The sequence below is a fragment of the Schistocerca gregaria genome, chromosome X (assembly GCF_023897955.1).
Source record: "Schistocerca gregaria isolate iqSchGreg1 chromosome X, iqSchGreg1.2, whole genome shotgun sequence".
Lineage (NCBI taxonomy): Eukaryota > Metazoa > Arthropoda > Insecta > Orthoptera > Acrididae > Schistocerca > Schistocerca gregaria.
In genome coordinates this window covers 703237146-703259474 of record NC_064931.1, presented here as the reverse complement: position 1 = coordinate 703259474, position 22329 = coordinate 703237146, and the positions used below count along the sequence as shown (strand labels likewise).

The following is a 22329-nucleotide window of genomic DNA, read 5'->3' as shown; positions in this document are numbered from 1 at the left end:
CTTCACTATGTTTATTGCAACAAAAATGCAAATGAAGTACTCCTTCCCCATGACAATATAAGGCCTCGCATCAGTCTGCGCATGCAAAAGGAGCTCACAGAACTTCCTTGGATTGTTCTTCCTCATCCACACTACAGCTCTAATCTCGCGTCTTCTGACTTCCATCTGTTTGACCCAGTGAAGGATGCGCTCTGCAAGAAGCAGTATGTGGGTGATGGGGAGATTATTGATGCAGCAAGACATTGGCTCCAATGTCGACCAGTAAATTGTTACCATGCAGGCATACGGGCCCTCCTAGTAAGGTGCATAATATCGCCACACACACACACACACACACACACACACACACACACACACACACACACACACACACATATCCAAAAGAGTGGGGAATGATTTGGTGTATTCGACTCCTAAATAAAATCAACCTGCTTTCAGAAAAAAAAAGTGTTGCATTTCATATTGAATGCCCCTTGTAGAAACAAACTGAATGATGAACTTTTCTGTAATGCCATAAGATTAGTTGAAAACGTTACTATCATCTAGAGAATATCAATGTTTACTTTGTAAATTTTGACAAATAGCTGAACAATGCTTATACACTACTGCGCACGACAAGACATTATAATATAGACCACTTTTGCTTCATTTTTGCCAATGGTCATTGTATTTATTGTGCGCATGTAATGTTCCATTCCTTTAGGTAATGACTTCAGTGAGTGCGGTCAGTGTCCCTGAAGGTGTTTCCAGCCAGTTCATGATGGGGTTCATGCTCCGCCAAGTTTTCTCTCTTTGTGTTAATATCATGCACCCAACTGTATTGTTCCATCATATCACTTCCAAATGCTAGTATGAGAAAGTGTTGTTACTTCCCTGATCTACTCATTTCTATGCAAAATGTGTACTTTTTATGAATTTAGTAAATCATCTGCTGCCGTGACGCTCCACCAACACATACAATCCCAGTAATGACTAATGACTTCATTCTCAGATGATATTTGTTGTGTCCATTAGTATAACAAGCTGGAAGAACGCTCTAGAACACATGTAACACTATAGAATGATTAAGACATAAAAATATCAATTTACGATGTATACAGTATAAAGCATGCAAAACCTTTTATCCATGAGCGTGTATGCAGTCCCTCTCTGTTCCACTAGTTCTGAATTACAATATTCACTAACGTTCAGAGTAGCAATAGCTAAGCTCGGCATAATCTGAGAGTAGCCTGAAGATAATCTGAGGCAGAGCACTGAGCGTGATGCCTTAAAAAGGCGCATGGTCCAATCACACTTGCAGACAAAGAGTTGATGCGAGTTTGGTGGTGCTGCCCAGTGACGTGGTGAGATGTCTACAGCAGTGTCTCATGGTAGCTGTATAAGTGTCTCTTCTGCAAAGATGTGAGCAGGATTAGGTACTGTGTGTGGTCAGCGAAGACATCGATGATGGCGTGGGCACATATTCAGATGATCTCACTGTCAGTTTCACTTCTTTACTGTTCCCTAGAATATTATTCGGAAGTGCAGAGTCACTCTGCATTTTTGCTTCCATTTAAGAGATAGTACTAAATCTGTGGAACCATGAATGATAGAATTTTGTTGAACAAAACACACAAAATTGACATTTACTTTTCTTCAGTCTTTAAATAAATAACATCGGGCAAAACAGGTCGACTGTTTAAAGGAGAATTCGATGGGGAGATAAAGGAGAGAAAGACAAAACTAATTAGGGGCAGTAGAAAATAAAATAACAAGAAGCTCATTATCAGATCTGGGAAATTTACATTAAAAGTATTGATGAAATTATTCTGTTGAAATAAAATAATGCAAGAACGTTAGACAATGCATATATAAAATATGAATTTGAGAAGCGTCATGCAGTTTAAATGAGGAAAGAATACAATGAAGAATTGTAATTTCAGTGTAGTATGTCCCTATGCGTGCTGGTTTTATTATTTATAATCAGTAGAGGAAGCATTGAAGAACAGCAATTTTATGTGATGGTAAAGGTATTTGTCTCAGATTTTGGACGCTGTTTTGAGACAGTATGCCCAGATGAAAAGTCACTTGGAAGAGAAAGAAATGGAGAACTTCATCAAAGCATTTAAAAATACATATTGTAATTCATTCATTCCATTTATCACCATGTCACTAGTTTGTCATATTCATTTTGTCAAATTACAGTTGCCTCAATTTATTCACTCGTTACCAGCATAAAAATTATTGGGATGTGTAATTCTATGGAATAAATAATAAGCACAAATCCATAATATTTACTGGAACCTGATCTCATGCTCAGTGCGTAGATGTGCGAGTGCTCCAAAGAAGTCTGTGAAGTAACAAGAATAAATGTTCTAAAATGCATTACATTCATCTGTTAGTTATTTTCTGTTTGTTGTAACAAGAAGTCAGTGAAATTCAGTGTTTATCTCAGCACACAAGAAATTATGGCTTGACAACATGCCTACTTGGCAGGAATCTTGTAGGAATGTGTCATTAATACATACTATGTATGAAAAAATTAATGACACTATTAATAAAGTCCCATCCAAGAATAATGGTTTGTTACAACACCACCACCACCAGCAGAAGCAGCGCAGCAGTAAGAATTGTAGTAGTAGTAGTAGTAGTAGTAGTAGTAGTAGTATCAGTATCATTTTAATCATCCGTTGATAACTCTTACAAAGATATTGGATGGTTTGTGGTATTACAGTTTTAAGAACAAAAAATGTAATTCATATGTACAGACATTTATATACTTACTTATCCAGTTTGACATGGATGAGACAGGTAATTAGTCATGGTTTTATAGTATGATCCAACCTGACATTTGCTTGAAGTAACTTGATGATGTCTCTACAATCTACATCGGGATGGCTGGATGGGTTTTAGAGCCTCCTTCATCCCAAATACAAGACCAGTCTGTGAAAATCATTGTAGCCTCTTTAGGTTCATCACTAGTTTACAATACTGCTTTGTTTATAAATTCTTGCAAAGAATGTATTTCGTAACGTAAAAAGCTCGTATTGCACTGTTCATTCGTTTCTCATTGCCACTCACTGCTCACATTACACATGCTGTCAGCTGATACTGAGACCTTGACAAAGAAGTTTGGTTTACATTTTGTGCACCATGCTTGTTCAAAAACTGAGTTAGCATCCTTCCATAAGGATGTTGGATTCAGAAAGAACGTAAGATACTAGTAATAACCATTGCAGATCATTGGTGTAAGTTTTTCCAGGGACAAAAAATTATAGTGTGAAATGTGTTGTGATGTGAAAGTGATTTTTTTAAATTAATTGCTTCTGTCACAGATAACATTACGCTCATAATACCACTCAGTTGGACTGTTAGAGATATTTTATAATTTGTTTGCAATGATGTATGTTTTAAACCACATATCGTTCTCCTTTATTTATTTAGTTTGTGGTGGAGTATGTGGAAGTATAAGCAGTGCAAATTTTCATTCTGTTTAATAGTGAGGACTGTGCAGCCTTGGATTTGGATGGTGATGGAGGTAAAACATTTTTGAGGGTTCTGCTACATCTTACAATGCACGACTACCCTCCACTTGTGTCAGGTGCCTTGCATTTGCTGTTTCGCCATTTCAGCCAAAGACAAGAAGTCCTACAGGCTTTCAAGCAGGTATGAATCATAAATTGAGGATAGGCCTTATGATTTCTTGTTCCTCATGTGAATTTCCAATACACTAGTGCTTGTAAGCAATGTGATTTATGAAAACTTTGGACTGTCAACATTTAGAAATATCAGTGTAGGTATACAGTTCTCATAGCAGTGAACCTTCATCTTCAGTAGAATGAAAAACCAGTCTAATTTGCAAATTTCTACTTTTTATTCATTTGATAACTAGTTGCAGGCCAAGACCGATTTTCAAATCATCATAACATAGTAGAAAATGTCATTTCCGAGAATGTCGAAAATGTGCAATGAACATGTACAGTGAATACAGATAACAGTGCAGTTGCCTGTATATGCTGTAAATGTTCATTGCACATTTTTGACATCTTCAGAAATGCCATTTTTTACTATGTTATGATGATTTTAAAATGGGTCTCAGCCGAAAACTAGTCATTGAATGAATAAAAAGTAAATTTTGCAACTGGGACTGGTTTTTTGTTCTACTGATTAACTGAAATTGCTGATCCAACCTGCTCCAGCATGCTGCAGGTTTATATGCTTTATTTTGTATGTGATGCTTAGGATTTATATTGAGTGCAGCTGCATTAAGATGTGAATGTGGGATGCATTTTTCATTTGTTTGTAAAGATGAGTATATACGTAGTGGAGTCAGTGTAAAGTTTAATAATGCCAGATACTTCCAGCTCACCCAGTGCCTGTCCTTCCACACATCATTTTGTTGAATAATGAAAAATGTTTTTTGTATACTGTTTCAGGTATTTCAAACAATATATAGAGTAGCCTTAAGAGTTGTACGGTGTATAGACCAAAACTTACCCAATGATTGGTGTCGTAATAAATATTAGACTTTTGTCAGCAGGATTGTTACTGAACTTGGTCTGGAAAGTTCCAAACTGTGACATGGTTTGAATTCTCTGCTGTGGAGTCTTCTTCTTCTTCTCCTCCTCCTCCTCCTCCTCCTCCTTCTTCATCATCATCATCATCATCATCATCATCATTATTATCATCTTCTTGATCCACAACTTCTTCCTGTCCTCTGTAATCGTCTGTTAACCTATTCCCCACTCCTCTTTAAGTAATTGTGCATTTCATGTCTGTCAGAGATAGCAGAAACTTTTATTTTGTTTCAGCTTGACAACACATCCAACAATGTTTCTGCTTCAAACTTTCACAGTCTTCATATTACAAATATTATCAAATAATAACTTTATATTCACTACTGACTTCTGCATCATGTTAAATTGTTACTGCCTCCCTGTGAACATCCTTAGGTTGTTAGCAAGTGGTTAAGAAAATTTTCTGTCTGTCAAGCAGTGACTAAATAAACCTCGTTTGCTGTCACTACCTGCAATTTAAGATATAATTCTCATAGCATACATAACTGCTATAAAAATATTAATGTATTCTAAATTCATTTATGTCCTTTCATTTAAGATGAATAAAACTCCATTGCAAAACACTTTGTCTGCTGTGGGAGCTCGTTTGTCTTCCTTGTAGTTGAGATTTCAATTTGAGTGCCATCAGTACACATTAAGTGGTTTGTGACATTACCCATGTTTCTATTACTGCAGTGAGAAATCTGCTTGTTTGTTCAAGAACTATTGTTTTCAGCAAGTGCATTATTCCTCATTGTCCACTACTGTAAATAATTTCAGTTCAGCTAACAACAAATATACCTTTCAGGATTTTTGCCCTGACTGAAACTCACTTTCTCCTTTAATGCTTTTTCCCAATACAAATTTCAGTGTTACACCATCATCAGTAAGTTGTAAGTAAAAGATGAATTACGTTTGACGGGTGAAGCACAATAGATTCATATAGCAGCAGCTATCCATGTTATTTCCAACATGACTTTCATACTCAAAAATTATATTAGTTTATTTCTGTTTTCTATCGCACTTCAAATGAAATATTTTTTCTCTTTGTCCTTCAGGTGCAACTTCTTGTGTCTGACATGGATGTTGAATCTTACAAACAAATTAAGTCAGACTTAGATGTTTTACGTCAGTCAGTGGAGAAGTCTGAGCTGTGGGTTTATAAATCTAGGAGTTCTGAAGAGCATGGGAAGATAAAAAGTAAAGATGATGATGACGAAACTGTAAGAGAGAGACAAGGAACACCAAAACAGACTGCACCTGCTCTGGATCCTTCAGACAGAAGTTCAGCTATTGACTTGGATGTTGGCCCACCCCTTCATCCAGATCAAGCTGAAGAATACAAAAAAATTCAGCAGGTATTGATATAGTTAATTTTTGCTTATAAGAAACCCACTTGCTCTCATCATTTGCTGTGACAATGAATTTATTATGATTCCAGAACAACTTATTTTTTCTATAAGGATTACAAAATTACTTGGAGAGCTTTAAGTGCTTGTAACATTGCCTTCATTTACTAAATGCAGTTTCTTTGTGTTTTGTCCATGTTCTCCAGCAGCTAAAACAGAAACAAATTTTATTTAATTAGTATTCAATATATTAATCCTATGAAATTACATATGTAATAATGCTTGTTGCATAGGATGGCCAAAGTAAAAGTGACCCAAGAAGGAAGTGTCTTCATAATTTTCTGACAATGCAATCTAAACAGCAAAGAAAGCATTAGAAAATTATCAGAAACAAGACAAAATCCTGTAAACATTGCTCATGTATAAGATAGACTGCAGCAAAGTCTGACAAAATTGTTATGCTGGTTTTCGGCATGAGTGGTGATTAAAAAATGTTATCAAAAAGGACATGAATCCTTGTGTACGTAACGACTTTATTATTAGTTTTTCTGTTATCATTATTTCGATAGACTTTTTTTCCAAGTTTGGTCTGCCGCTGATATTCATACTGCATGCAATGTGTGTCACATTCACATGGAATGCAGTACACACCTGTTTTGTGGAATTATAGATCATCTTCACATTACAATGAATTGCAAAGTTGAAAAGTTTTAGTTGAAGGGAATGAAATACACTGAATGTCATGTTTGTGTAGGAGCTGACCAGTCTTCTGGGATATTGGGCCAGCATAAGGTAGACAGGAGATTTTTGCATTCTCTCCTCTCTTCTCATTCTCAACCTGTTCCCCAGGGATTCTTCATTTTGTATTATAAAATGCATATTTTAACCATTAGCTGTTTTTATTTTAAACCCAAATATCTACCGTTTTCGGTCTTGGACCATCTTCTTGGATGAGGGCTAAAATGGTTTAAGCCACCATAATGCATTAGTTCAGTACTGCTCTGTATACATTTGGTATTCATGTGTTTGCTTTTAAAGCCCTGTGTCATATATTTACATTCGTGTCATGCACTAGACATTTTAAATAATGACTAATGCAACATTGTGGCTTAAACCATTGTAACCCTCATCCATGAAGATGGTCCAAGACCGAAACTGGTACATATTTTGGTTTAAAATAAAAACAGCGAAGGTTCTAATATGCACTTTATACAGTACTTAATGGCTGTTGGCTGTCACTCGTCAAAAATGTTAATTCTTCATTTTGATGGTAACGTCTGCTCAACTTGGTTATCTGAGTTCCCGTGACTTGGATACACAATTCATGTGTGTTGTGATTCTTTGGCGAGGCTCTTCTTGCCTGGAAGTGTTGGAGCTCTATGGACTGTAGTCTTTAGGATCAAGATTCTTTGTGAAGGATGGCAATGGCTCGAAGTGTGAGTATAGAGGTAAGTGTGCGTATGTTTTGTATATACACTGTGACCCAGGGATCAGTCCATTCATTTCTTAACTAACACTTTAAGGAAAGGGAGCTAGCCCTCTTTCTCAAGTTCCATCATGAATTTTATATTATGATAGGTAGAATTTAAATGTAACATAAACTCAAGTCTTCTGCTACACGAGGCCGCACCACAAATGTGTCATTTGTGTACCAATAGAAACACATGTTAACTTAGTGGATTCAGGTACATTTGTTTCAAAGTTTTTCGTGTATAGGTTCACTATGGCAGGCAATAATGAACTAAGCATTGCTGAACCATCCATTCGTTCATAGAATTTTCCATTGAACAGGAAGTAAGTTGATGTCAGAATGTGCCTGTGATACAATCTTTGAAATTCTCAGTTATTAGAAACACGGAATCAGAAAGGTGGGACTCTCATAAAGAGAGGGAGACTATGTTGAAACTGGTCATAATGTCTGTGTCCTGTAGTCTTAATTGACAGAGGTGGTCTACAAAGTCAGCAGACTTTAGAATGTGATGTGATTCACTTCCCCACACATTCGCTGAGATTGTGTTCAGGTATTTTACCAGGTGGTACGCAGGTGTGCCAATATTACTAACAGTGGCTCTTATAGGAGATTTTTATTTAATTTTTCATCTTTTGTTTTGCTGTCTTCTGTTGCCAGTCTGGCCTGGCAACGGAAGACAGCAAAACGAAAGCTGAAATTTTAAATTTATCATTTGAGAAATCTTTCACACAGGAGGATCGTACAAACATACCGCCATTTGAGTCTCCTACAGATTCCCGTGTGGAGGACATAGTGATAGACACCCCTGTGGTTGTGAAGCAGCTGAATGGGTTGAAAATAAATAAATACTCAGTATGGTGCAATAAATTGAGCACATTTGCCCCTTATTAGTGTAGGAGCCTCAACATCATGCGACTGTGGGGACTTTGTGTATTTCCCAGATGGTTGCCCTGCATGACATCAATGAGACAAATTACAGAGTTGAAAATGAACTAAAGTTACTGGGGACAGGAAAGAACTCTGGGCCTTATGAAACTTACCGTGTTATATTCAGTTAGTTATGTTAAATAACTGTTCTCTGTTTTGGCAGTAGTTTGTTGGAGATCCCTGGAGCAGTAGTGTCCCATGTGCCTAGAAATGGCAGTGGTTGTTCCAGATGTTGAGGATGCTCAAATCAGTGGCAGACATTGATAAGCTGGGTTCTTTGTGTAGCAACAATTGTGTCCCCGCCCATCAAGAAAGCATAAAAAAATTAAGATATTTTTAAACAAATAAAAATATTAATTAGGGCTAATGTTTTATTTGTATGATGTGTGTATAATCTTTTTCTTTCCAGCATTACTTTCGAGTTAGGGATTACCTATTGGTACTGTGCAGTCTGTGGCATCTGAGTTACAATTCCTGTCCTGACCATGTCATTCTATAGTATGTCAAGACAATGCTCCATTAATTAAAAATACCATATTAATAACTATAAAGTTTTGAAGTAACTGTTGAACATAAATGTACAAGATTCAAAAACTCACCAAATTCACTGTGAATGAAACTTGGGTTCTTAACATATGCTTATAATTTATGTGCAGACAGTTTTGTTGTACCTAACTGTGACTCAGAGAATCTCTGCTATATGGTTCTCTTAGAGAACATATGTCCAAATGCAGCATTTGGTGAATTACCGCATCCGGAAAGAGGAAACATATTTGTCATTGTGTACTTCCCACATAATTGTCATGGAGTCATTTTTGTTAACTCTTTACATATCTTCCACATTTATTGGGAACATTACCATCAGATAACAGCTTTTAATTCCTAAAGGGATTATTGGGAATAACAACTTGGTGTAGTGACTTCCATCTCATATGGAACGCTTCAGAAATGCCATGTTCCACCTGCAGTGTTACTGAATGATTACATGTTTGTAGTCATTCATCAGTTAATTCATGTAAGTAAAGTAGTAATACATGTCTTGACAACATAATAACAAACATGACCCACCTATCCCACAGTGCATCGGTTTTAAAACTAGCCATCTCAGATCACCATGCAGTACAGCTTAAATTGGAGCTCCATGAGGCCCCCACTGTCACTACAAAGCAACAGTTTGTAACTAAAAGAATAATGTATAATGACAACATAAACAGACTAAACTGCATGCTAGCACAAATAAAATGGTTTGAAAATAGTAGCTTTTCATATGATACCTTTGCTGCTGACTTCTATTACTGCCTTGATACCACATGCCCAGCTGTAATCACAAAAATGAAACAAACAAAAAATATAAACAAAAATATTTGGGTAAATAGTAATGTCACTGAAGCGAGGGAAAAATTAAAACTACTCCACAGTGCAATGCTGAATAATAGAGAGATTCCTGAGGTAAAGGAAGCCTTCAAAATATATCAAGCACACTGTAAGGACTTACTCTCACAGACCAGGAGCAACTATGTTGCAAATAAGCTTCAAAACTCACTCAATGTAACTGCTGGCATCTGGGCAGTCATAAACAGTTTTAGAACCTGCAATGACAAATCCTGTATAGGCTTTACTATTAACCACAATGGTATGCTCATAAAAGACCAACAGGAAAGTGCAAATATTTTTAATGAATATTTTTCTTCAGTAGGGGAAGCCATAAATGGCAAACATAAAAACATGCACTACAGTTTTAAAGGTAATACATGTGACCATAGTATATATATATATATCTAGCCCCCACAAACTGTGCCGAAATAATGGGCATCATTAGCTCTCTAAAACCCTCTAATTCAGCTGGGCATGATGGCCTAAATACTAATGTTTTAAAAGCCTGTAGCCAAAATGTCTCTGTACCTCTGTCTGCAGCAGTCAACAATATAATAGAATCAGGCACCTTTCCAGGCAGACTCAAAATAGCACAGGTAACACCCATTTTTAAGAAAGGTGACAACAACAAAATAGAAAACTACAGACCAGTCTCAATCCTTCCTGTCTTTTCCAAAATAGTTGAGAAAGTTATATACAACAGGATTATAAACTTTCTTAAGAAACACAACCTGATGTTCGAAAATCAAAATGGACTCCTAAAAGGTAAATCAACTAGCACTGCAGCTCCTCAACTAATTGAAGAAGTGATAGGGGGTATCGAAAGCAAGGAACATGTGGCAGGTGTATACCTAGACCTGGAAAAAGCCTTTGATTGTGTGAATGTTGACATCCTATTAGACAAGCTGTGGAAAATGGGCATTAGAGGCGCTGCTTATGACCTAATAAAGTGTTATATGAGCAATAGAAAACAATTTGTTCTACTTAAAACGGAAAGTGGTGTCTACAAATCTGAGATCACTTGCATAAAATATGGTGTGCCCCAGGGATAGGTGTTGGGCCCCCTTCTGTTCTTGATCTATATAAATGATATTGAATACTGTACTATAAATTCCAAAATTGTTCTGTATGCCGATGACACGTCCATTGTATGTAAAAAGAAATCATATACTGAACTAGAGGCTGAGTGCAATAATGTGACAAAAGAAATTGTTCAGTTTTTTAATGAAAGCCATTTAAATGTAAGCACCAGTAAAACATGTTTGATGGAGTTTAACAAAAGTAGTTTGAATTCTGAAATTAAATTATACATTGGCAACAAATTGGTAAAGAAAGAGTCTAGTGTAAAATTCCTTGGCATAACAATCCAAAGCAACCTGAAATGGGACACACATATTGACTCCCTAGCAACTAAGTTGTCAAAAAATATATTTGCAATCAGTACTATTAACAAGTTCTGTAGAGACACCGTAGTCTTAAAGACTGCATACCATGCTCTTTTCTCCTCTCACTTGAACTACGGTATTGAAATTTGGGGGGGGGGGGGGGGGGGGGGGGGGCAACAACCAAAGCTAATCTAGATAAGCTACTCATTCTTCAAAAAAGGGGTGTGAGAATAATCTGTGGAGCAAAATATAGGGAATCTTGTCGCAACTTGTTTCCAAAAACAGAGGTGTTAACTGTTATAAACACATACATTCTAAAAGCCATATTGCTTGTGAAAAGACTGCACCCAAACACTTATTCAGATTTCCACCAGTACAATACTAGAAATAAAGAAAGATTTTACATTGGCAGCCACAGAACAGCGATTTACGAAAGGGGGCCTCAGTACGCAGGTATAAAATTAGCTAATGCACTGCCTAGTGCAGTCATGGCTCTTCCTACAATTGAACTGAAACATCAACTTAAGAAATTTTTAGTAAAGCACCCTTTCTACTCATTAGAAAAGTACCATACTTATATGAAGAACAACAAATGCTTTGTGAAATTATGTGAATAGAAATCAGTAAACATCTTATTGTAATTTTGTTGTAAATTAATGACGTATTCAGAAGAATGTGTCTTGTGTATTGTACAAATAACTTTAATCATTACTGTTTCTTTGTACATGTGCAGTGTACCATTCGATGTTGAATAAAGCTATTATTATTATTATTATTATTATTATTATTATTATTATTATTATTAAAATGTGCACCAGCAATGATAAACCAATTGAATCATGGACATTCGTAAAATATGCATTTGGACCTGCCTAAATGCGAAGTGAAACAAGTATACTGAAGATAGATGGATATATAGTCCATGTTGATAGAACACAATTGCACGAGAACGAGACAGTCAAGAAAATTTCCGTTTAGTCCACTCTTTAATTATTGTAATCTCAGGGAGCCATATACATCTTTCAACTTCTTGAAGAGAATAAATATCCAAAGACAGAATGCACAATATGTTATGGGTTTGCGAAGTTAACATCAGCGGTAAATAGGTTCTCAACAGATTTAAAATATTAACTTTGCAGGAGAAACTGATGTCATAGTTAAGTGAGGACAGCTGCTTCCCCCAACCTATATATTGTTTGAGCATCACAATATTAAAGTTCATGTAACACAAAGGTTTATGAATGATGGTCTCATTTAGCATTCTAGTATGTACTTTACACTACATGCACGGGTCATTTAAAGACAGTATTTTGAGGTTGTGCAGGAACTAAAATATGGCACTCCTGTGTTGCTTGCCAACAGTCAGAAACTATGTTTTCTTGATTTTAAATTTTGTACTAAATAATTTTAAGTTTGTTTCACACAGGTTTTCTGTGTTAACATAAATGTATTAAAACTACATTGTTGCTGTATCTGCTCTAATAATTACTTCTTGAGACACTAAAATGCCTGAAACTGCACCATATCTGCTGTGCCTGACAAAAGAAAATGGTGCATCCAGAAGGGGAGGAGGAAATGAAATGAAACTTGAGAGGGTATGCAATGTTAGTTCAGTTATCACAAAATTGAATAAAATTTACAAAGAACTTGGCAGTATGAGCCCATTTATTGGTATGACATTGCACCTCCTGTGGCCTGGGTGCATCCCCTGCTCAGTTAGGAAGGGTGTCATAAAGCCTTTGTATCCTCTCCTGAGAAAAGTTGTTTCACAAATCCCACACATGTTCTATGAGGGACAGATCTGGGGATCTTGGTGGCCACAGAGTACCTCAGTATCAAGCAGACAGTTCATAGGCACATGTGCTGTGTATGGATGAGCATTGTCCTATTGAAGAATGGCACAAGAATACTATTGCATGTGAGGTAATGGCAAAATCAGAAATGGAGGGGGTTACGATGTGCTTGACACATAGTACAGTGATCCTTGACGTGTTGGACTGGAAGCTTAGGAACACGTACGTCTCCTCACATTTCCATGCAGTCCTACGCTGGGACACTGTGTGGTCTGAATGCCCCACAAATCTGAATATTGCTTTATTCAACCAGCCAGCCAAATGGAGGCCCACAGTGAGGGACATTTCAAATTCTGTGACTTGCTGATAGCAGTATTTCAAAAGAGTATGTGAAATCATCATGTCCTTCACAATGATCAAACATCGTGTGATGATGTACACTCCCCTGTATACCTTACCAGTCCTGGTAACAGCTGTAAAGACAAACAGCACTAATGCACTATAAAAGGCATTTTTCCTGTCGAAGAGATTTGATATTCTAATCTTTTAAGTACCTGCTGATGTGTGTGTGTGTGTGTGTGTGTGTGTGTGTGTGTGTGTGTGTGTGTGTGTGTGGGCGCGTGTGCATTTGTGGGAGCGCGTGCAAAGTTAGATTGACATCCAAGCGTATTATCTGGGTGCTTCACTTCTTTTGTCAGGGAGTGTAATTGTAGACCTTTGAACTGTATAAGCAAACAGAACTGCAACAAACTTTTCTGTGGAGTTTTTTCAAGAGTGTGATTACTTATTAAGTAATTCATTACATCCATCGACATTACTTTTTAACATAGCTAAAATATGTCAATGTTTCTGTTTTAGATTCTCATTCGAATGAACAAGCTGTGCACTCAGTGTTGTGCAGGTGGTGTGCTGAAACCAAGAAAACACGAGCAAAGGTTGTTGCGGAATGTAGGTGTCCATACTGTTGTCCTTGACCTACTCCAGATTCCTTATGACAAAAAAGAGGATGTAAGAATGAATGAACTCATGAGATTGGCACATGAATTTCTGCAGAATTTTTGCCTTGGAAATCAACAGAATCAAGTTCTTCTTCATAAGCACCTTGATCTCTTCTTAAATCCAGGAGTAAGTGAGATTTCAAAATTTATTTATGATGGCACTACCAAAAAGCTTTGTCTGTTTGTTTCTCTGCAAGTGATAAGGGCTTGCTTCATTTTTCATGGCATTGGTAATTTAATTTTTTTTCAGATATTGGAGGCACAAACAGTATGCAGTATATTTCAAGATAACTCTACTCTTTGTAATGAGGTCAATGAAAAAGTGATACAGCATTTTGTTCACTGCATTGAAACTCATGGTAGACATGTTCAGTATTTAAAATTTTTGCAGACAATTGTTAAAGCAGAAAATCAGTTCATAAGGAAATGTCAAGATATGGTCATGCAAGAGGTATGTAGTTTGTGTAATATGTGTGTTATTATTGCTGAACTACTTGATACTAACTGCTTTCTACATTCTATAAAGAGATAGCTCTACTTCTCCTCACTTTGACCACACAGAGTACAGGTTATTTTTTTCTCCAGTCCTTAGTCTTTTAAAGTGTATGTAGCCTTGTATTTTTTAATACTCTGTAAACTTGTCGATAACACAGCAGCAGTAGCATTCTTCCAGTTTTGTTCCATAACTAATATGATTAGTTTTATCCACTTAAATTCTTCAGATAGTAAGTGCTCAACCTCTTTGTCATCAACTAGAGGTGAAGCAGTAATTGTAATTACCAACATTGCATTTCATAACCAGCTCTCTGTGAAATATGGATAATTGATTGAATAGTACAAGAAGGCAATGTTAACTTTCTCAAAGGAATGGGGAAAAGAAACGACCAAGAAACAATTTAATTTAAACAGTTTTAATGTGTTGCTATAAGACAAAAAGGCCTACTTTTATGGAATAGTGCATGCAGACTATAAATACATCAAAATGGTGGCAATTAGGTCAGCATAAAAGTCAAGTATAGCGTGTTATACAGATGAACAAACCATCTTCAAGGTTGTGAGTCATGTTTTTCACACTAAGAATTGCTTCCGAATTGCAACTGAATTATTGTTCCCCTGAGAAATCCTCACCACCTGGTAACCCTGCAGTGAAAATTGGCTTGTATTGAGGTATTTTCGCCATACAGTTGGAAAAAATTCCAAAAAATTCAATCCAAAACAATTTTAAAAAAAACTACAAAGTTATAAAGTTGAACCACGAAAATTATGTTAACAAAACATGTCGCAACCTCATTGGTCAGACACTCTGTATGTCTTTAGACATAAGGACTAAAACACTTCAAAGAACAAGTGATGAGTGATGATGAAATTAGTTGACTGTTTTTAAAGCTGCATATCACACCAGTTTGTGGGAAAATATATGCTATGAAGAGGAACTTTGTGCTTGTGGATTTGACTGGCAAGAACCCCACACTTGGCTGTTCTGTTTATTTATTGTACACAGAGTAGGAAAATGTTTTGTTACTCTGTACGATAACCCAAATCCAGATATCGTCAGCTTTAAAACTAAGTGCTAAGTCAACATGTTGGGCAGTGTACTGTGACAGCTGCTGTACATTATATTTCTTGTACTGATATCATCATAAATTTTTTCAGAGTGTATATTTTGAACTGTGAACTCTGCAATGTTAACTTGTAATGACACTGGACAGTCATTGGTTCTGTAATGACCACCTCTGAGAACAAGGATCCAGCTTTCCATCAACATGGACAGAGAGAAATGATTGAGAATTTTCTACAAATGACAGATTGACAGATAGTAGTTAAATTGCACACTTTCCACAGGGCAGCTGGATTTTATGCTAAAAGCTCCATTTGGAAATTGCTGAATTTAGTACAATATGTTGCAGTAGCATTGAAATAAAGAGAAAGAATGAAGCATAAATAAGACATGAAAGTAACAAAGTAAAAATCATTCTAACTATTTCTGAAGAATATGTTTGTAAAGACAGCATTATTATGTTAAAGCTGCAGCAAATCGTTGATTTGATTGGACAATAAAGTATACACAAGTATATCATTGCATTCTGAAAGAACTGTGAAATTAATGACACCAATATGAGTTCTTAGTTGATATAAAGTAGTCACCAAAGTTGCAGTTTGTCCTCCTCATGAATCTGAAATGAAGATTACTATTCAACCTATTGTATCTGACCCGTCATTGCTTGCCATTGTGTGTGTGTGTGTGTGTGTGTGTGCGTGTGTGTGTGTGTGTGTGTGTGTGTGTGTGTTCAAAACCGAAATTTTTCCATGCTTATTCATATTTTGTTCCCAGCTTGTGAATGCGGGAGAAGACGTCTTGGTGTTCTACAATGACAAAGCTTCATTTAACAACTTTGTGAAAATGATGAGATCAAAAAGGCACCGCATGGATGAAAGTGGTCCTCTCAGGTAATCCTTGAGTTTCAGCTGTTTTAAGCATTTAGTTTGCTAAATATGTGCTAAATGCAAACCAAAGGAAATGGTGAACTGATAAGCATGTTCACAAGACAATTAATTTTTTTAAGGTATCATGTGGAGTTGGTTAAACTTTTGGCCTGCTGTACAATGGGAAAAAATGTTTACACCGAAATAAAATGTCACAGTTTACTTCCTCTTGATGACATAGTGGCAATGGTGTCCCATACTGATTGCATTCCAGAGGTAAGTTTTGTAACTACTGCGTACACCATTCATTTTAAGGACTGTATTTATAAATTAGTTGCTCTTCATTGTGATTGCATATTTTAACTAGGCGTTCAGTTGTATTTCACACCTCTCTTTGTACCTTACAGTCCAATCTAATTGATCTGTGGCAAGTGTAAAACATTTGCCCATTTGCCTTTAGGGTAAATTTACAAATCCAAATGTGTTAATCAAAATGTTTTGTTTATTTATTCTCTCTCTCTCTCTCTCTCTCTCTCTCTATCTCTATCTCTATCTATCTATCTCTATCTCTATCTATCTATGAATATCTATCTATCTCATGTTTGAATGTAAATTCTTTATTACTTTGATTTAGCTTCATGACTATTTTTCATCATTTTACCTTTTTCTTTCAGTTTGATTGATGTCCTTTCTTTCTTTCTTGCTGTGAGTATTTAAAATATGTTTCTTTCACAGGCATCCCATCCCAAGACTTTGAAGTAACGAATTGAGGTTTTTGTGTGCCATTAACAGCTATTGTGTTGTTGAATTTTATGCAGGCATGTTACATGTGATTCAGTTGTATCCACTCCGTTTCCCAGTCCCTCTTCCCCGTCACTTTTTCACCCCCAGTTCTTGTTTAATGACAAATGCAAGGTTAAAAGTGCAGGGCTACAATTACTGAAATACATGAAATAAAATTGTAATAACTTCTGAATGGTTTGCGTTAGGACGTTCAAACTGGATGGTTGCCTGTAGGGCATGATGGGAATTGTATGGTTTGGTTTAGTGAAGAAGCCTACTTTCGTTCAGATGGGTTCATCAGTAAGCAAAATTGGTGCATTTCGAATTTCGAGAACTCTCTTCGCCTTCAGCGGGTGACTGTGTGGTGACTAGTGTTCAGTCATGGAATAATCAGTGCAATATTCTGTGACGGCATCATCAATGTAATCCTGATTTTGACAATATGTGGTTCATGCAAGATGGAACTCGACCCCATCGAAGCAGAAGAGTGTTCAATGTCCTGGAGGAGCACTTTCAGGACTACATTCTGATTCTGGGGTACCCAGAGGCCACTGGCGTGGGCCAAGTTTGGCCACCATCTTCTCCGGATCTGAACACATGCGACTGCTTTTTGTTGGGCTGTATTAAAGACAAGGTGTACAGCAATAACCCCAAAATCATTGCTGAGCTGGAAACAGCCATTTAGGAGGTCATTGACAGCATCGATGTTCAGACACTTCAACAGGTCATGCAGAATTTCGCTATTTGTGTATACCACATCATTGCAAATGATGGCAGACATATCGAACATGTCACAACATAAATCTGAATCTCTGTAGTGTTGTGAAGTTTACATGTTGAATGAAGTGGGTGCACACCATAGTTTGTAACTAATGTAAATTTTTTCTCTCCCTCATAAAGATCAACAATTGTCACCGTGTAAGTAAGTCTTTGAGCATGTTGTCCTTCTCTTCTCTGACCAGAATCCTCCCTCCCATCACTGTGTGTACCAACTTCTTTCCTCCCTATCACTCTTGTACTTACTCTCTACGTAGCAAGCTGTTTTTCCACCCTTCAGTGAATGTGGACTTGTGTTCTGAAATGTGAATTTCTCCCAGTACTAATCTACTAGAGTAGATTTTAAAATCTTAAAAGTTTAACTAACAAATGAACAGAAATGATTGTATTTTACAGGAAAACAGTTGTAACTGTAGTATATATTATGTAAGCATTGATTAATTATTTTCTTTAGTGGCAGAGGATGGATTTCATTGAATTAATTTTTGTATCTTGGTGTTTCAATATGTTGAGCTAATAGCATGCTGAATTTTTGTCAGTTGTTTTCAGTACTGATTTTTCTTCATATATACTTTTTCTTTGTGATATTGTTAATAATTTTATTTCTTGGATTATCATTTACAGTATATAGGCCATAATTTAAATGCTGATAATGCTCCCTGTGTGTGTGTGTGTGTGTGTGTGTGTGTGTGTGTGTGTGTGTGTGTGTGTGTGTGTGTGTGCGCGCGTGTGTGTGCGCGTGTGAGCGTGCGCGCGCCTGCGCAGGCATTATAAGCTGTAGAGACAAATGACATGCGCTAATTCTTTAGTTTACTGTTATCATAATTTCTATCCTAATCATAACAGATGTTTTGATGCACTGTAGTATGCGTGTTTTAACAACAAATCTGGAGCCTCAAAATTGATAAAAAATTCTAGAAAAAAATATTCTGATACCACTACAGGTGTCATCAAAATATTAGAATGAAACCAGCTCAATATCACCTCATTCTTCATAGTTCTCCAAATGTGAATGTCAAGACAACTTAATAGAATGACCTCACATGTTGTGTGATAAATAGGGTCCAAGAAGGTGAACACTTAACAGTGAGGTAGGCCACCCACTTGCATTGTTAAGTCTTCAAGAACTCAGTGAAGTCACTTTTCTGAGTGTAGGAGACTAAAATATATGAAACATTGTTAGCAGTGTATTACACAAAAAGCTTTTCTAGTTATATGTCCATAATAACTGTTTCATTCTCAGCTTTGCCATTCTTTTAACCTGATACATAATGGAGCAGCATTCATTGCATAATATAGTATGAAGAAGTGACATAATGAACCAGTTCATGCAATATTGTAATCTGATTTGTTAATGAGTTAGTATGGTGTTCTAGTTAATCATAGGAGTTGCAGAAATCAGCAATGTGTTTTATTATAGCAGACGTGATTCCTTGTGGACATGTAGTTAGGTACATGTTCCATATATCAGTAGCACAACTTCTTTCAAAACGGTGTTGAGCAAGTCTCCTTATATATGGTTTGTTTGCATGCTGATCCTTAACAGATTACTATATAGCACACTAGTTTAACCCTCAAGTGGGCGCGCCATTTTTTATAACACGAGCGGACGCGCGGCACACTTTGTACAGATGAAAAGAATAGGTTTCCTTATGTTACCCAGGTAAGTCATGATCAAAATCATGGTTAAATCTTAATTTATTTAAACAAGGAGAAGATAAACTTACATAATATGTAACTACTGTTTAATTAAACAATAATGAAATAAATTTTCACTGTAACTCTCTTTTGCCAAGGACAGCTGTTAAAGAGATAGTAATGATGCATTCGAACCATTAAGCAGTGCAGTTGCATCAGATCTCGGTCAGCTGCGTATTTGATCACTAATTATCTCGTAGACAACTGCCTCAATGTGGGATTACGTTGCTAGTTCATAACTGGGGCCATTTTTTTGAACTGATCGTAAATTTTTTCTCGACTAGCTCACATTGTATTTTATATTACTGATGATCACTTGGACGTACACTGACACAATTTATCGCTTTGTTACCTGAAGCAATACAGAAGGAATAGGTATAGGTTTGCAGTTGTGAAACAAAAATGGAACCACACAAAACCATTATATTTTTGGTTGGTTCACTTTATACACAGGTGCACCTGCTTGAGGGTTAAATTTAATGAAGTGAACATACTGTGCTATCTGTGTTTCATTAAATATTTGTCTGTGGCCTAAAAAAGTTGCAGGTATCTTCTGCGATCTCACAAATTACAGAGATATGGGATCAGCAGGAGTGCCCTCCAGTGGCTGACCTCATATTTGACAAACAGGAAGCAAAGAGTTATAATAACGTCTAACTCTGCAAATTTCTCATCAAAATGGGAAACTATTTCACTAGATGTTCCCCAGGGCTCAGTTTTGGGACAAATTCTCTTCCTGTTTTATACAGGGTGTTACAAAAAGGTATGGCCAAACTTTCAGGAAACATTCCTCACACACAAATAAAGAAAAGATGTTATGTGGACATGTGTCCGGAAACACTTAATTTCCGTGTTAGAGCTCATTTTAGTTTTGTCCACCTACGCTCAATGGAGAACGTTATCATGATGTCATACGGGATACTCTACCTGTGCTGCTAGAACATGTGCCTTTACAAGTACGACACAACATGTGGTTCGTGCACGATGGAGCTCCTGCACATTACAGTTGAAGTGTTCGTACGCTTCTCAACAACAGATTCGGTGACCGATGGATTGGTAGAGGCGGACCAATTCCATGGCCTCCACGCTCTTCTGATTTCAACTCTCTTGACTTTTATTTATGGGGGCATTTGAAAGCTCTTGCCTATGCAACCCCGGTACCGAATGTAGAGACTCTTCGTGCTCGTATTGTGGACAGCTGTGATACAATACGCCATTCTTCAGGGCTGCGTCAGAGCATCAGGGATTCCATGCGACGGAGGGTGGATGCATGTATCCTCGCTAACGGAGGACAGTTTGAACATTTCCTGTAACAAAGTGTTTGAAGTCACACTGGTACATTCTGTTTCTGTGTGTTTACATTCCATGATTAATGTGATTTCAAGAGAAGTAATAAAATGAGCTCTAACATGGAAAGTAAGCATTTCCAGACAAATGTTCACATAACATATTTTCTTTCTTTGTGTGTGAGGAATGTTTCCTGAAAGTTTGGCCGTACCATTTTGTAACACCCTGTATAAATGATTTACCCTTAAACATCAATGCAAAGTCAGTCCTATTTGCAGATGTCACTTCAGTGCTGATTGAAAAATATAGCTCTGCAGAAATCACTGACTGTGCCGTAAACACATTGGATTCTCTGGAAGCCTAGTTTCAATTAAATGGTCTGAAACTAAACATTACAAAAACACAACTCATACAATTCAAAACAAAACAATCTAAACCAAGTGAGATTTATGTCCTACATAAAAATGAGAAGATAGAACCATGAAGCCCAGTGAAATTCTTAGGACTAAACTTGGTTGAAAACTTAAGCTGGCAGGCACACTCAGAATGTTTAGTTAACAAACTAAATAGCCTTTCTTTTGCAATGGGAATGTTACATGATGTAATAGACATGGACAAATGAAAAATTGTTTACCATAGTTGCTTCGAATCTGTCATCAGATATGACATAATTTTTTGGAGTTATTCAAGTTATACAGTACAGATATTAAAACTTCAAAAAAGAATCATTAGGAAGATGTGTGCCACACATCTAAGAACCTCATGTCATCCATTGTTTAAAGAACTAAATATTTTATCTGTCCCGTCACTATACATATTTGAAATTCTAATTTTCCTGTACAGTAAACCTGCACTTTTCAAAGAATTTCACTTCAAACACACTTACACAACTAGGGAAAAACAAAACTTTATGCTCCCTCCACACCGATTGAAGCCCACATCGATTCTTTGACTCTTCAATACATGAGCATGAAAATATACAATAAATTAAAGGGTTGTGATATTCTGAGCATGGAAATTGGTCATCTAAAGAAAAAATTACATGACCTCTTAGTGGAGGAGTTTATGGAAAAAAAATCGAACTGCTAGAAAATTGTTTGATAACTATACTTGTTATTATTTTTAAATCTGTAAACTAAATCCCTAAAATTATATACTGACATGTATCCAGTACAATAGATCACATGATCTCAATATTGTGTTATGAGATGAAATAAATCAAATCAAATCAAAACAGGTTGTCCAGAATAAACAATTACTGATTAAATTGAAAATTCAGAAAAATTCAGTTTGGTGGTATTATTATATGGAGGCTTAAATGCAAGCTTGAATTTATCTTTTTGTTCCCTGACAATATGATTGAAAGGATAGATGGCTATTCACAGTATAGTGGAAATGTTGCTTCACAGACAGGCACAAGAAGAAGACTGCTAAACAATAAGCTTTTGGCCAAAAATCCTCCTCCTGATTTGGACCACACACACACACACACACACACACACACACACACACAAATGCAACTCTCACA

The 22329-nt window shown here is 36.6% G+C and overlaps 1 protein-coding gene across 5 annotated transcripts in view; it reads left to right on the top strand.

The window, feature by feature from the left end:
• Nucleotides 1–22329, top strand: part of LOC126297631 (inositol 1,4,5-trisphosphate receptor) — a 353953-nt gene that overhangs the window by 180953 nt on the left and 150671 nt on the right. For all 5 annotated transcript variants that reach the window (XM_049988649.1, XM_049988651.1, XM_049988652.1 and 2 more), the window contains 6 exons: nt 3480–3645; nt 5594–5893; nt 13693–13959; nt 14083–14283; nt 16165–16280; nt 16397–16532. In XM_049988649.1, coding sequence (XP_049844606.1) covers nt 3480–3645; nt 5594–5893; nt 13693–13959; nt 14083–14283; nt 16165–16280; nt 16397–16532 — 1186 coding nt within the window. The remainder of the gene's footprint in view (nt 1–3479; nt 3646–5593; nt 5894–13692; nt 13960–14082; nt 14284–16164; nt 16281–16396; nt 16533–22329) is intronic.